This window comes from Phoxinus phoxinus (genome assembly GCF_949152265.1).
Source record: "Phoxinus phoxinus genome assembly, chromosome: 1".
NCBI classification, from domain to species: Eukaryota; Metazoa; Chordata; class Actinopteri; order Cypriniformes; family Leuciscidae; genus Phoxinus; species Phoxinus phoxinus.
The window spans coordinates 18820731-18834770 of NC_136876.1; the positions used below are offsets into that span (position 1 = coordinate 18820731).

At 39.6% G+C, this 14040-nt stretch overlaps 1 protein-coding gene across 3 annotated transcripts in view; it reads left to right on the forward strand.

The window, feature by feature from the left end:
* The window catches only part of col5a3a (collagen, type V, alpha 3a), a 57654-nt gene that overhangs the window by 17419 nt on the left and 26195 nt on the right, over nucleotides 1-14040 (forward strand). Inside the window, exons 5-16 of one of the 3 annotated variants that reach the window (XM_079632567.1) lie at nucleotides 5158-5280; nucleotides 7645-8133; nucleotides 9365-9484; nucleotides 9578-9703; nucleotides 11400-11450; nucleotides 11540-11581; nucleotides 11721-11783; nucleotides 12642-12716; nucleotides 12995-13078; nucleotides 13510-13566; nucleotides 13690-13743; nucleotides 13850-13903. In XM_079632567.1, coding sequence (XP_079488693.1) covers nucleotides 5158-5280; nucleotides 7645-8133; nucleotides 9365-9484; nucleotides 9578-9703; nucleotides 11400-11450; nucleotides 11540-11581; nucleotides 11721-11783; nucleotides 12642-12716; nucleotides 12995-13078; nucleotides 13510-13566; nucleotides 13690-13743; nucleotides 13850-13903 — 1338 coding nt within the window. Of the gene's footprint in view, nucleotides 1-5157; nucleotides 5296-7644; nucleotides 8134-9364; nucleotides 9485-9577; nucleotides 9704-11399; nucleotides 11451-11539; nucleotides 11582-11720; nucleotides 11784-12641; nucleotides 12717-12994; nucleotides 13079-13509; nucleotides 13567-13689; nucleotides 13744-13849; nucleotides 13904-14040 lie in introns of all 3 variants that reach the window. The other 2 variants (XM_079632566.1, XM_079632568.1) reach the window with 2 other exon arrangements.

Here is a 14040-nt window from a genome sequence, read left to right on the forward strand (position 1 = left end):
TACCCGTCTAAAAAAAGGCCAAATAGATAGGAAAATTTGCACCCAAAAACACCCATAATGCACTAGGCATATTGTCGTCCAAGGCCACTCTCGCCAGTCCGCTATGGATACGCTTGACCAGAGTCAAATGCCGCCTTGCTTTAGTAGGAAATACGTCTTCGTTTAATCATAACGGTGTCTACTTGTGACACCATTATGCAAGTGCAAGATTTCAAAGAGTAAACAAGTTACTTTCGGTTTCCAGTGAAGAATCCAGCATGTTGTAGGCAGCAACTAAAGGCTGCAAAGAATTGAAAATATGGAGAGAACGCTGCGACGGAAAATCTGAAAAACCTCATTGTCTGTAGTCAACATTTAAAACTGGATGTTTTAGGCCAAATGGAGGGGAAAACTAACAATGTCAGATTCATTTTTTTTTTTTAAGTCAGATCTTTTCGTCGACCCAGTTCTCAGTACCTGTCTAACTTATTCAACCAAGTTCTGGTTCACAAATTCAGTTCATTGATCTGGTTGAAGCTACTGGTTAACAGCGAAAGATAAACATTGTACTGTATATGGACTTAAATTTGGTTCTGTTGTTCACCCAAAGCTATCAGTTCAGAATATAGGTCACAAGTAATAGAGATTATTCATTAAAAAAATATACATTATATGTTTATGGCGCTTTTGTGTCATTATTATAAGGGGTGTGTCAGAATTAAAATGTTTGGGTGAACTAACCCTTTAAATGTGAATAGTAAAGCTTTGTTAAGTAAATGTTTTCCAATGTGTTGATTCAGATTCTACCAGGAAAAACCCTTTAGTCATCATGAGATCTTCATGTTAACCCTAAAGCTAACCAGATGTGATGATGACTTAGAAGCTGGTCTGAAGCCAGTTTTCATAAAAATATGTGCAAGTCATTGACTGACTGACTGACTGGGCAGCAAAGCCAGACAGTCAGTCACCTTTGCTGCTTAACATCTCTGTTTGTGCCATGACTAAGAGTCTCTACCACCTCTTGTGCTCTTAAAGAACAGAGCAGTCGAATCTAATCCAGTAACACAATTTTACAGTGTCCTTGTTACACGTTACTGTAGTATAAATGATGCATAGTTACATGCAACTAACCCTATACCAAACTCTACTCCTCACCCTAACCCTATAGTATAAGTACATTTAGTTCATTATTATTTCTCATAAATTAAATGTATAATTACACTGTAACAGGGACACTTTAAAATAAAGTGTAACCTCTAATCCTTCCTTGTTGTGCTGAACCACTGTGATAAATGATGACTAATTCTCATCGTTTATCTTTCTCGGGGTCCAATAGAGCTGCATCTGGGTCATGGGGTCAGGGATATCTGGGTGAGGCTGGTACTGGGGGATGTGTAAGTTTAACCTGATCTGAGGCCAGTTCCCAGGCCCTGGATTCAAGGGGAATCCAGAGGGCTCATGTTCCGGTCCAAATCTCTCAGCGTGGGAGAGCTGCTCAGGAGCCTGGGGACTGTGGTCAGGGCTAATGCGCCTATTGCTTCCAGATTTTTACAAATTACTCAAGTCCTGGGGAAGTATTGGAGAACTAAACTAGAACACACACACACAGAACAAGCAAAATGGTTCAGTGATCATAAATGGTTGTTTTGAAAACATGCAGAAATGTGTTAACAGGCTTGTTGAGTCCTTGAGTTGTCAAGCATGTCTTATAAGGAGACCTTAATTTCAGCTGACAGATAAACTGGTGCGATCAGTGGAGTTTAATTAGTTGGCTAGGTATACTGATTTATTTTTCTTTTAAGATCCAGCATATGTCAGATTGATGTGAGAAATGCCGTGGTCTGGCTGTACTCTACTGCCGAGTGAGTTTATGTGGTATCTTGGGTATTGCCAGTTTTTAACTTCTTGTTCTTCCACCCACTGATGTTCTGGCAGGACCCCAGCGATGAGTCACAGATTCTCCATTGGCCTTTTGATGAAAGATCTCTTTATTGTGGATATCATAAAGTTCTGTGCTAATGTCTGAACATTAGGCTGTTCAGAAAGTCTAAACAATTTAGTTAAATTATGGGTTTCTTTCAGTAGGGGGCGTTCTCTCCTATGGTATTGCATTTTGATAAAAAAAAGAAAAGAAATAGGTCTTAAAGATATTTTCAGTTAAGAATTCACTATGGAATTGAATTTTTTCCAAACATTTTAAATGTGTTTATCACAACACACACACTGGTGCCTGTGCGAATGTGTGTGTGGTATATGTAACATATATTTTGTTAATTACATATACTGTAACTGTTCATCCAATCAGATTTCAGAGTTGAATTTAATACAAAACAACATACGATACAATAACTTGCAAATTATTTTATTCTGTCAGAATACACGGCTACTTTTTGAATGGCTGTCATTGGAGAAAGATGCATGTTGCAGCAAGGTGGTCATTTTTATATTAAGGAATTAAAGGATTTAGGATGGTTTAGGAGAAATTAGAATTCGTTGTTAAATTATGTATTTGAACCATTTGCAAATAGTATATGTACAGTATAAGGGTAAATTCTGTAGTTTTAATTTTTATCTCCAGAATTTGATAATGGTTGGGCATTTAATTCATTGTGCAGTTTGTTTGGGTTCATACGGTATATGGTTTGCCTAAATTACTCTCTTGGTGTTTATATAACATTCAGAGGAATACCAGTAAGTTAATAAGTTTGAACATGCACTGAAACTCCATGACTAATGTGGCAAAACATGTCTCTGTTAGGGCCCTATCATACACCCGGTGTTTGTGCTAGTTTCAGTCCGACGCAGTTATCATTTCCAAGTCCTGCGCAATGTTGTTTAAATAGCAAATGCATTTGCACACATTTGTGCGCCCATGGGCGTGCTGGTCTGAAAACGAGGTGTGTTCATGCGCATTGTTGGCGCGTTGCTATTTTGAGGCAACAGATATAGACTGCGCCAACTGAAACCTGGGCTAAAGTCAATGGCACAATATTTGTTTTGTTATTTAAAGAGTGCGTTAGTAATGTGTGTCTATAGGCGGGTCCACAACGCAGCAGCACACAAAAATGCCAAATATTAAATATAAAAGTATTACAATATAAAAGATTAATATTGTGTACATAAAGATATAGTGTAATCCGGCTTGTTCTGTAGTTGGTCTGCTTGCACGCTTTAACCTTGCGCACAAGCAGATCAGTTTGCGCTCTGGAGAAGCGTTCAGTTTGTAAATTCCGTCATGTAAGTGAATAGTGAATCCGCCATGGCGCGTGCACAACTGGCTTTTAAAGGTAATGGGAGATGAGACTCTGGTTGGTTTATTTCACGTTACTCCCAAAACACACCCATTACTTATTAAGTGAATAATGACAAACCTTTTAGACCATGCGCCGGGCACGCTGACCGTTTTTCCTGTCGCAAAACTATAGCAAAAGTGGATTCGGACACGCCCTAAGTGCACTTGCGCCGTACGCTTTAGACCGTGCGCTTAGATAGTTAAAATAGGGCCTTTAGTGTTTATTGTCTAGTCACATTCAATTACGGATTACATTACATAAATTGTGTAAATGATAGTGGCTGTTCAATTTATAATTGAAAATTTTGACAAATAATATTTTGCAGCACTGGGTTTTACTGTTGGTCATTTCTATTTTAAAACAAATATTAAATATTTAGCTACTAACATCTTATCTTGCACCTTTTCCCCATTAAAACTGGAGCACTCTTTAAATTTGATTGGCCATCTCAAACATTTTGACAGTATCCATCCAAAGTTGCGAATTTGTATTTTGACAGTTTTCATCTAAAGTTGTGTATTTTATATATGTGTACAATTGGAATATCGCACAAAACATTCATGAATAAAGCAGCGTTTCAAGAGAATAAAATCGTGACTTCTTGGGAAATTGGTGTAAAACATCTGCTTTAAAAATGGAAGTTTGGCTCTTTTTCCCCCTATCATGTCATGTTATCTTGCATTCAGATGCTGGTGTTTGGAAACGCAATCATGTGAGATGCTTCTTTGAGGAAATTAAACCAAATCATTCTGATCAGGCATTTCAGAATGGTCAGACAAACATTTGAGATGTTATGAAATCGGTCCTCGTTAGTCCATTTATCCAATCACATCCTCTGTTGAGGCAAAGTCACATGAGATTTTTTTTATGCATTGAGGGATTTATTCGGTAAATGTGTTTCCATCATAGTTCATGCGCAAGTCGTCTTATTGGGTAAAAAATCTGCCTCAATTGGGCGCATACGTTTTTGTGCTTTTTTAGAATTGATGTGCATCTTGGCGTTTCCATTCAGTGTTTTTTTTATACGATATCCCAAAAAAGGTGGAAGGAAACATAGCTACTGATGAGCATTGTTAGACTGCTGTGAGACACCAGCCTAAAAATTTAACTTTTAAAACTCAAATCGAGTTTCGTTGAAGTCGTTGAACATTTTCCAACGATTTACAAATACGTCAGCACATTTTACTAATTCTTTCCTTTTTATCGTGTGCACTATATAATAATTTGTTGCCTTGATTTACTAATCATGACCAAGTTGTAAGGATTCATTCCCTTGTTTTAGTTCAATCAAAATGAGGGAACAAATTAGTTCAATGTGGACACAATTAACTAAAATGAGTAAATTAATTAATAAATTGTGTGTGGGATCAAATTCTTACATCGTGGCCATTAATTATTTACTAAAACAAGATACATTTTTATTGTCCGCATGTCATGTGCAGGGCTTCCTTTTCTGTGTGTGGCTTGGATAATAGTAAACAACTTTCTTTATTAGGAGTTAGGACTACACCACTGCATTATAGAAGACTGGGCCTGTTGTTCATAAATTGATAACTAAAAGGAGTCCAAGAGGGAAATCGAAAAAGTGTGAGAAGATATTTGTTTTTAAATGAAGAAAGGTTGTTCTTCCTGTTGCATAAACTCTTGTATGCAATGCACTTCCAAAATGTAATGATATATGCAAATAAAATACGTTCAACAAGTTTTACCCTTATTTCATCAGTGTTACACAAGTTGTTTTTCATCTTAAATTAGTTTTCTGCTTTACATCAGCATGTTCTCCGGTTATACAGTGTTAAATTTGATTTCTCTTTGATCACCAGAATTACACCAGTACATGTGAATATTACCCCATCAATGAGAGTGGTATGTGTGTGTGTTACAGGGCGAGATCCAGCAGCTCCTGCTCGTGGATGATCCTCAGGCTGCGGCTGACTACTGCCAAGATTACATTCCCGATTGCGACAGCCCTTTGCCCTACAGAACCCAGAGCCTGGACCCTGATGCGGTTAGTGATTCCTCTGTGAGTGTGGCTCCTCATGTAGTCAAAAAAGCCTTATTTTCTATATGACATAACTTGTTCCCGCCTTTACTATCCTACAGACTCCTCATGTTTTAGCATTTAAGTATCATGTGGAAATAGAGGAAGAGACACTTGTTTCTCCAATCAACCAGCCTCACAGTTTTCCACAGAATTGCCGCATTTTATGAAGACATAATTTGTTCCAGCTTGGCCAAAAATGTCTTCCTCTCTTTGGAAGAGCCCTGTCAAAACTTCCTTTGAGTGGTTGAGCTGCCTTGGCTTCTCAATTCCACATTTACATTTATCTGTTTGCACTTTTTACTGTTCTGGTTTCTGGGCTCGGCTCCCAGCGCACTCATCTAAGCCAGCCAATAAACAGCACAGGCATGCATATTAATTAAAATGCTTGTCGCCTAGTTCAGATGCACTAGTGCACTGTTAGCTCTAGGGACCTTTTTTTTTTAGTACAACCAATTTAATAGAGATATTTTTGTGTTTAAATGTATAACTGCAGAACAGATTTTAAAAAAAAATTAATTAGTTTTTCAAATAATAACAAAACGATGACTAGATAATAATAATAATGGGGGCCTTTAGCTCAATGCTAACATTTTAAAAACTCATTCTCAATTGATGGACTTTCAAATATAATCTGATTAAATAATACAATATTATACTAATATACAGACTCCTGTTCTAAAGTTTGGGGCCAGAAATATTTATTTCATGAATAAATAAATAAATAAAATTTCAGCAAGTATGCAAAAGAAACATTAGAGACATTTATAATGTTATAAAATATTTATATTTCAAATAAATGCTTTTGAATTTTTAATTAAAGAATCTTGGTTGTTTCCACAAAAATATATACATAAAAAGAAAAACTGTAACTGCAAATAATCAGAAATGTTTCACGAGCATCAAATCATCATATTAGAATGATTTCTGAAGGATCGTGTGAGAGAACATTGTGCTTTGCACGTTTTCATCTTCAAACCAAACTTGGGTCTCCAGGCGACAAAGTTTAAATCCCGTCTGGCTAGCGCGCTTCCTGTACGCATTAGGTCAATAGGAGAAGAGTAGACGGTCTTTTGTGTCTGGTCAAACACATTCAACCAGATCAGCATTTACACTACGAAAGCAATCCGGTCGAATGCGTTTTTGACTATCTCTGAAAGTGGTCAAAAGTGGACAAGCTCAAAACGCTTTAGACACCGTTTTTACCTGTATTTTGCATCATCCACTTCTGAACCGACCAAAACGCATCTTAATACCAGATGTAATCCGGGCCTGAGTGTTGTCATGACATTTTCCTATGGCCCCAGTGACATGATGGAATTGAAGGCTCAGGGGATTGCCTCAAAAAGTTCTGTTTTCTCCTGATTAAAGATGGCAGATTTCAAATCGCATAATTATTGTGGTTCTGCGCCAGCCTAGCAACTATTATTGAGATGAATGAGAGTGCTAACATATATCTATCTACAAGATGCAAGAACACATGTGAACAGCACCACAGTATATCTTTTAAATCAACAGTTACTTCTTAGACTCCCCCACGCTTGTTTTCACAATGTGATATTTTTTGTGGACATTGCGAACATGTTTTTTCGATTTCGATGATTTGTGTTTGTTGTGAACGTGCACGTGCGGGTGAGTCAGCCCAGCGAGTAATCATGTCAGTGGGTTAGCATTTCTCTGCGGCCTTCTGGGAGGAACGCTTAAGGTCATCGTACATTCATTTCTCCTCACAACTCCCACGCCCAGTTTTGTGCGAGTGTGCTGAATGTAAATGTCTGCGTATGTCTTTCTCCAAGTTGGCTCCAGGGAAAGTGCCTATCGGCAGCCGTTCAAAGGCAGAGCCAGTTGGCTTTCAGTTCCCACAACAGCTGAGAGACCAGGGACTAATGGCGGGATTCATCAGCATTGCTCACATTACTGACCTATTACCAGAGCTTACACAGATCCGATTCTATCCTGCCGACTTGGCATCTCAACACCTTGCTTTGGTCCTCACATTATTCATATAATCTCCCCCCGACAGGCCTCATCAAGCCCATTCAGTCAGAGCCTCTCATAATAGCCTGTAAGCAGCTCAACTCTGACCCCTTGAATTGTGGGCTGATAATGTAGCGCATGTCTGAATTGAGAACAAGTTGAACTTTGACCTAATTTGCAATGAGAATAATACACATTGTCTAGTGGAATCAGTCAGACACCTTCATTTTAGATGAAATTGTACAGAGATTGCCAGTGGTATACGTGTCTGCATTGTCCTACTGTCAGAATGTCTTGAACAATTTTAATTCTGCTCATCTATCCCCAACCTCTGACCTCTTGCCCCATCTATAGAAGGTCAATCCCATCTATAACCTTGATGACATCATGCAGGGAGACGAGCCTGCGGAACCAAAGAAACGCCCCAAAAAGGACCGCAAAGGCAAAAAGAACAAAAAAAAGAAAGATAAGAAAGGCAAAAAAGAATCTCGTAAGAAGAGAAAGGAGGCCGAAGCTCTTGAAGAAGGTTTCCTTGAGGTTTCTTCGAAGCTGCCGGAGTATTTGGCTCATCGAGGAGCTTCAGCAGCTGCAACAGAGCAGCCGGATCCACCTGCGACCGAGCATCCCAAGACACCAGTGCAATCTCCAACAATAACAGTCGATCTGATGGACTCCATACCCGACATGCCCACTCATGAACCCGACACCTATCAGGACGAACACACCAGACCCATTACTGTGACAGATCTTGAGGACCAGTCTGTATTGCCACCAGCAACAGATCTTGAGGACCAGTCTGTGCCGGCACCTGCATTTTCTGAATCCCCAAAGATGGAGGTGGAGGTAGAACATTAAGTGCCAGTGTAGTTGCCCATACTTCCTCCTCCTCCCATCCCTATCGTTCTCCTGACCAATCACTGACTCTCCCTCGCACATTTTAACCACTAGTCATCCATTGTACTAACCAGCCTCCATCATTCTAACCTCCCCAATAACTGCACTGATACTCATCTTCCCAGATGTTGTGCTCATAACAGAACTTCATTGTAGTCATAGTTCGCAGCTTTAGTGAGATGTGTCGACTCAAAATGCATATGAATTACGGCTCATTTCAACTGTGACACTTTGATGCGCGTCACAAGTTGAATGCGAGACATGATGCATATATTACTCAGGTTTTGGCATAGAGTTACACTTAGAGTGTACTTGTATTTCTTGACTTGGCACGCTTTATACAGATTGAAACTGAAAGATGTGCTCCAAGACAGAATGAAAAATAGGACTGTGTCTGACAGAAATCCATTTTCATGCGTCTTTTTGATACATTTCCCGTTGACAGCTTTGATAGATGTAGTTTTTACTGTATGAATCAAGCTTCTGCTGAGGTAAAACTCAGATGCCAGTATCAGTGTGCCAAGTTTGCTCACCCTCCTTTTCATGCTGTTATGGCTGCCACCAGAACACACGGCTTTCGTGCTGACATCCCCCTTTGTTATTAAAACCTCCTACCCCACACTCACCAGCTCAGCAGTATTTATGCTTTGAAACCAGAACGTTTCTATAACCTGCACCTGTGAATTGCGCTAACATTTTAATTAGTCAACAGTGGAGATGTGGAGCACAGTTAGACCAGAAACATATACAAGTATGCAAACGCAACTCAAGTTCACATGCACATGCTGCGTATGCATTCTTGCATTACAAACAAATCTCAGTTCTCAAGGGGGCGATAGAGTTACATTCAAACATCTGTTACTCTTTAATGCTGTAACTCCAAGCAAGATTTTCATTATACTGTTGCTCATCCGTTACACTAGCTTCCTTGAAGGGCGGCTTGACCTGAAATGTATTGTAACGCTCTCAAAATAGCGCCCCCTTGTGGTAATGCTGAAAATGTAACTCATTGCGCATTATGTACTTGTATAGACTATATTTCGGGCCTTGATGTCTCTAAAGCTCAGATGCCCAGTGGAGCCAAACTAATGTAGAGTGGAAATGACTGACTTTGCTCGGTATCTCCATGGTTGCGGTTGCCATGGCTGTGCCACTTCTGATTCTGCTGTGTCGTGTGCAGGAGGAGAGGCCGATTAAAACACCAGAGGTTGAGGAGTTTAGTGATGACCTTTACGGCGATGAGCACAATGAGCTCTTGGTTTCCACAGTGACAGTTGGCCCTAATATCACGGACTATGAGGTATGTGCTCTGGTTTCTGTTTACGGGCTTTGCAAGCAGGTTTGAGGTGATAACCTTGACTGTATGCTGTTGCTATGTTTTGTTCTTTCATAGATCATGGAGTTTGATGAGTTTAAAAACGGCTCGGACAGTTTCGAGCAGGAATATGAGGAATATGAGATTTATGAGGACCGATTTGACCCCGCGGCGAGGGAGAAGCCAGGCACATGGGATGGAGAGGTACAGTTTTGTACCTCTGTAATAAATTAACTGTCAACACACAGGCAAATATGGATTTCCTCTTTATCCCAACTAGGGATGTAAAGTTGTGGTATTGTGGTACAAAAATGCAGTAATATTAGTCTTTATACAGTATCAGATTTATTTCAAAATAATGCAGTCTGCAAAAATAATGATTAGCTAATTGAGAAATACTAAAATGCATACTCTTAAAGGAACAGTTCACCCCAAAATAAAAAAATATCCTATAATTTACTCCCCCTCAAGCCATCATAGGTGTATATCAGTGATGCGCGGGTTGATCCAAAGTGAGCGGGTGCCTGCGGTCACCCGTGGTTACCCGCGGTTACGAGTCATCCAAAAATATTTTTAATGATATTCGGGTCGCGGTCGGTCGGGTCGTTTGAAATAAAGATGCCAATTAAACCTTTGGAATTTATATTGTACTAGACACAATGTTCTATGAAATTCATAGGTCTACACTTTATTGGCTGAATAACTGCGCGAGGATGACGCACGAGCTCAGTCAGAGATGACAGTGGGAAATCCTTATTTACTTTTTGAATGTTGAGCGCGGTATTAACTTTTGAATAAAAGCTGACGCGGGACAAAATGCCCGATTTCCCAACACGTTGAATTGAGCAATGCCATTGTACCATTTTAATAGGCTACTTTTAAACGCATATAGCTCAGTAATGTCAGTTTTATGTATTTGCTGAGAGGGGGCGGGGTTTTTGTTGGGAAAGTCAGGGGAGAGACACACACTTCGATTAGACTGTGTACTCTGATAACATGCAGCATCTTAATTGTTAAGAAAATGAAACGAAATAAATGAATAAATCAAGCCTTTATTACAAAAACTAGGCGATATCATACAGCATTCAGAAAAATGCGCACCCCTAGTTCCTCCGTCTATGGCCCAATGACTACGATGAGCATTTACTAGCTACTTTAAAAAAAACGCGGGTCAGGAAGCGGGTCGGGTACAATATTTTCTTTCTTTTTTTTTGCAGTCCGAGTTGCGGGCGGGTTAGTTGAAAACGTCGGTCGGGTGCGGGTTGTTTATACATTGACCCGCGCATCACTGGTGTATATGACTTTCTTCTGTCAGCCAAACACAATCGCATATACGGCTATTGTCGAAAGCCAGTGTTTATAGTTTATAAAGTTTTAAATTTATATTTGTCTTACAAAAACGCATCACTTCACTTCAGAAGGCATTTATTAACCCCCTGGAATCATATGGATTACTTTTATGATGGATGGATGTGCTTTTTTGAGCTTCAAAATCTCGGGCTCTATTCAATGCCATTTCAAATTTGGGAAGAGCCAGGATATTTTTTTTAATATAACTCAGTTAATATAGTTCGGTTGAAAGAAGAAGGTCATATACACCTAGGATGGCTTGGGGGTGAGTAAATTATTTTTTGGGTGAACTACTCCTTTAAATACTTGAAATACCGAAAGCTAAATGTCATTATTTTAATTCCATTTTATAATATTTATATTAATATTTAGCTTTTAAATAAATGTCCATGTTCCATTAGTTCGTTTTTAGTTTGGTATGAAAATTGGTATCAAGAATCATGAAATCACACAGACTTTGGTATTGACTACTAAAATGAATTGTAACAACTGTAATCTCATTACCACTTGTAAGCAAGATCTCATCCTTCACCTGTTCTTCCTCTCTCAGGATGGGCGATTTGAGAAAGGACAGAAGGGAGAGCAAGGTGTTGTTGAACCAGTGAGTGCTGGAGTGTGAAGTTAAACATACTAACTTACAAACATTCACTGGCCATCTATTCTAATCTCCTTGTGTTTTATACTAACTAGGGCAGATTTTTTGAAGGACCCCCTGGCCCACCAGGATTACCAGTAAGTCAAAATACTACTTAAATAATTAGCAAATTTATTATAAAACACCTTTACAGTCTTCAAGTGATTTCATGTGGTCTTGAAGTGGTGTCTGGGAATTTTTCATTAAAAAACATTTGTTTATTCTGTTTTTCCCTAGGGTCTTCCAGGAATTGCTGGCATCACAGGCCCCCCAGGACCCAGCGGAGACCCAGGTGATATGGTGAGTGTCCTCATAATCACCTGACCCACAAGACCCGGCATGAACCTGGAGCTGAGGACACGCAGAACACATCCAAGGGGGACCGGGGGAGATGACTGGACTCGTGTGTTGATGGAACAAACCTCACAGATGACTCAGAGCCGCTCGAAGGGACCACCAACCTCTGGAGACCTTAGGCATCAGGAACCCATGACTCATCTGATAGTTTGACCTAATTTGCTCTGGACAGTGTGTCTGTTCTTGTGAATGACTCACTCTTTACACACGATCCCTTACCAGGGTGAGAGAGACAGAAGACTTCCAACTGCACTAAAGAGCCTAAAATTCATCATTTTCCTCTGGCAGTGGGGATGAAGATAGATTATTCTTTTGTCTCCGCTCAGTTTAGCGCCTCTGGTCGGTTGTGAATCAACTTCTCTTGGGTGTCAGCTTCACAAGAGTTGAGTTTTAGCAAAAACATCAGACTAGGCTGAGAAAGCCCGTTCACTGCAGATGTAAGCTCTTTTTGGCCTTGCGCGTCTATAGAGGTCTAATAACATTTCCGAAGCTGAAAGACAAAAGAAAATATTCCAGCCGGAGGTATTATCTTTTCTTTTGAAGGTTGAAGAGTTGTGTTGTTAGGAAAGGACTGGTGACTGACAGCTTTGTTTAGCTGAGCTCTTAAATTTTTTACACCAGGCAAATGTGCACCGTACGCTTTGATACAGGAATCACGTAAAACAAGAAAAATCAATAGGTGTTATATTGCATTCAGGAAACAAGTATAGGGAATAACTGAAGAATGCTGTTGCTCATGCAATTGTTTTGTACAGAAATGCTTCATCAATGAACTGAGCTAATTGTCTCTGCTCACACAAGGGTCCGGAGGGACGTCCAGGGCTGCCTGGTGCTGATGGGATACCCGGTCCTCCAGGCACTTTGCTCATGTTACCCGTAAGATGAGATCATTCCTTTAGTAATGCATTTACACCACTTGCATCACATTAGTACGAGTTGTTTGCTAGAGGAATATAATTAAAATTTTACATCACATAACATGATGCCTGAGCCTCAATAGCATATTTTGACCACATGGTGGAGCTGTGATATAATCAGTGCCATTAACATTCAGTACATTTCCAAGTTTGTGTTCTAAACATGTTCAAATATATCTTTAATAGTAACTTGCTTATTGTGTATGAAATATTTAGTCAGTAATCTCTTCCCCTCAGTTCCAGTATGGAGGAGACTCTCAGAAGGGACCTGTCATATCTGCTCAAGAGGCGCAGGCTCAAGCCATCTTACAACAGACCAAAGTAAGACACCCAAATCCAAACTGTCTTTGGCACTTACATGTGCCCCGGTACTCATTTATCAGTACTATATAGTCAATGATGTTTGCTAACACAATCATTACTTTTGCTGATGTTCATTTTTAGGTTTATGGATTTGAACAAACCTAACCCCAAAAATATTGAACTTTGTAGCATACTGTCAACATTTGTGATACAGATATGAATAATTTCCTTAACAATCAGACGTATAATAGTTTTCCCTGCAGAAGAAAAAATGGGTGGAAGAATTTTGTAAACTTGCTCTGAAGGATAAAGTCCATATCTAGAGACCAGTTTGGTTACCTTAAAAATGTGCTTCATATAATGCTTTATACCTTGGTCTGTCTGACTCTGAACTGTCTGAGAAATGTGAAACTTTTCCCTGTCTGTTTGTATTTGTTATTTGCTTCTAGCTGTCATTGAAGGGTCCTCCTGGTCCACTAGGTCTCACAGGGAGGCCAGGTCCAGTGGTAAGAAATCTTTCTCATTTCTTTTCAGACTTTTTTTTTTTTAGCACACATTTTGATTGTTTTTTTGGGGGGTTTGGGGTTCAGTGGATACTTTCTGTCTTTGAAAATGTATGTTTGTTCCAGGGTCTTCCAGGTCCCAGTGGACTGAAAGGGGACAGTGGAGAGTATGGGCCTGCGGTGAGGACATTTCCTTTCATATTTCCTTTTTACATTCAGTAGCCTTTAAAATCCTTGGACTCACCATCTCCATCTCTATGTCTGTTTCTTATTTCTCTTGTTTAAGGGGCCACGAGGGTTGCCAGGTCATGCTGGTCTTAATGGAAAACCTGGGAAGACGGTAAGACACCGTCTCGCACACCGTGTAAAAAAATCAATGGAAGAGTGATCAGAGTTCAAGTGTGATCCATTTAATTAAACTCATCATGAATATGAATTGGGCGATAACAGTTTCTATATTGATGTGCTGTGTTTTTT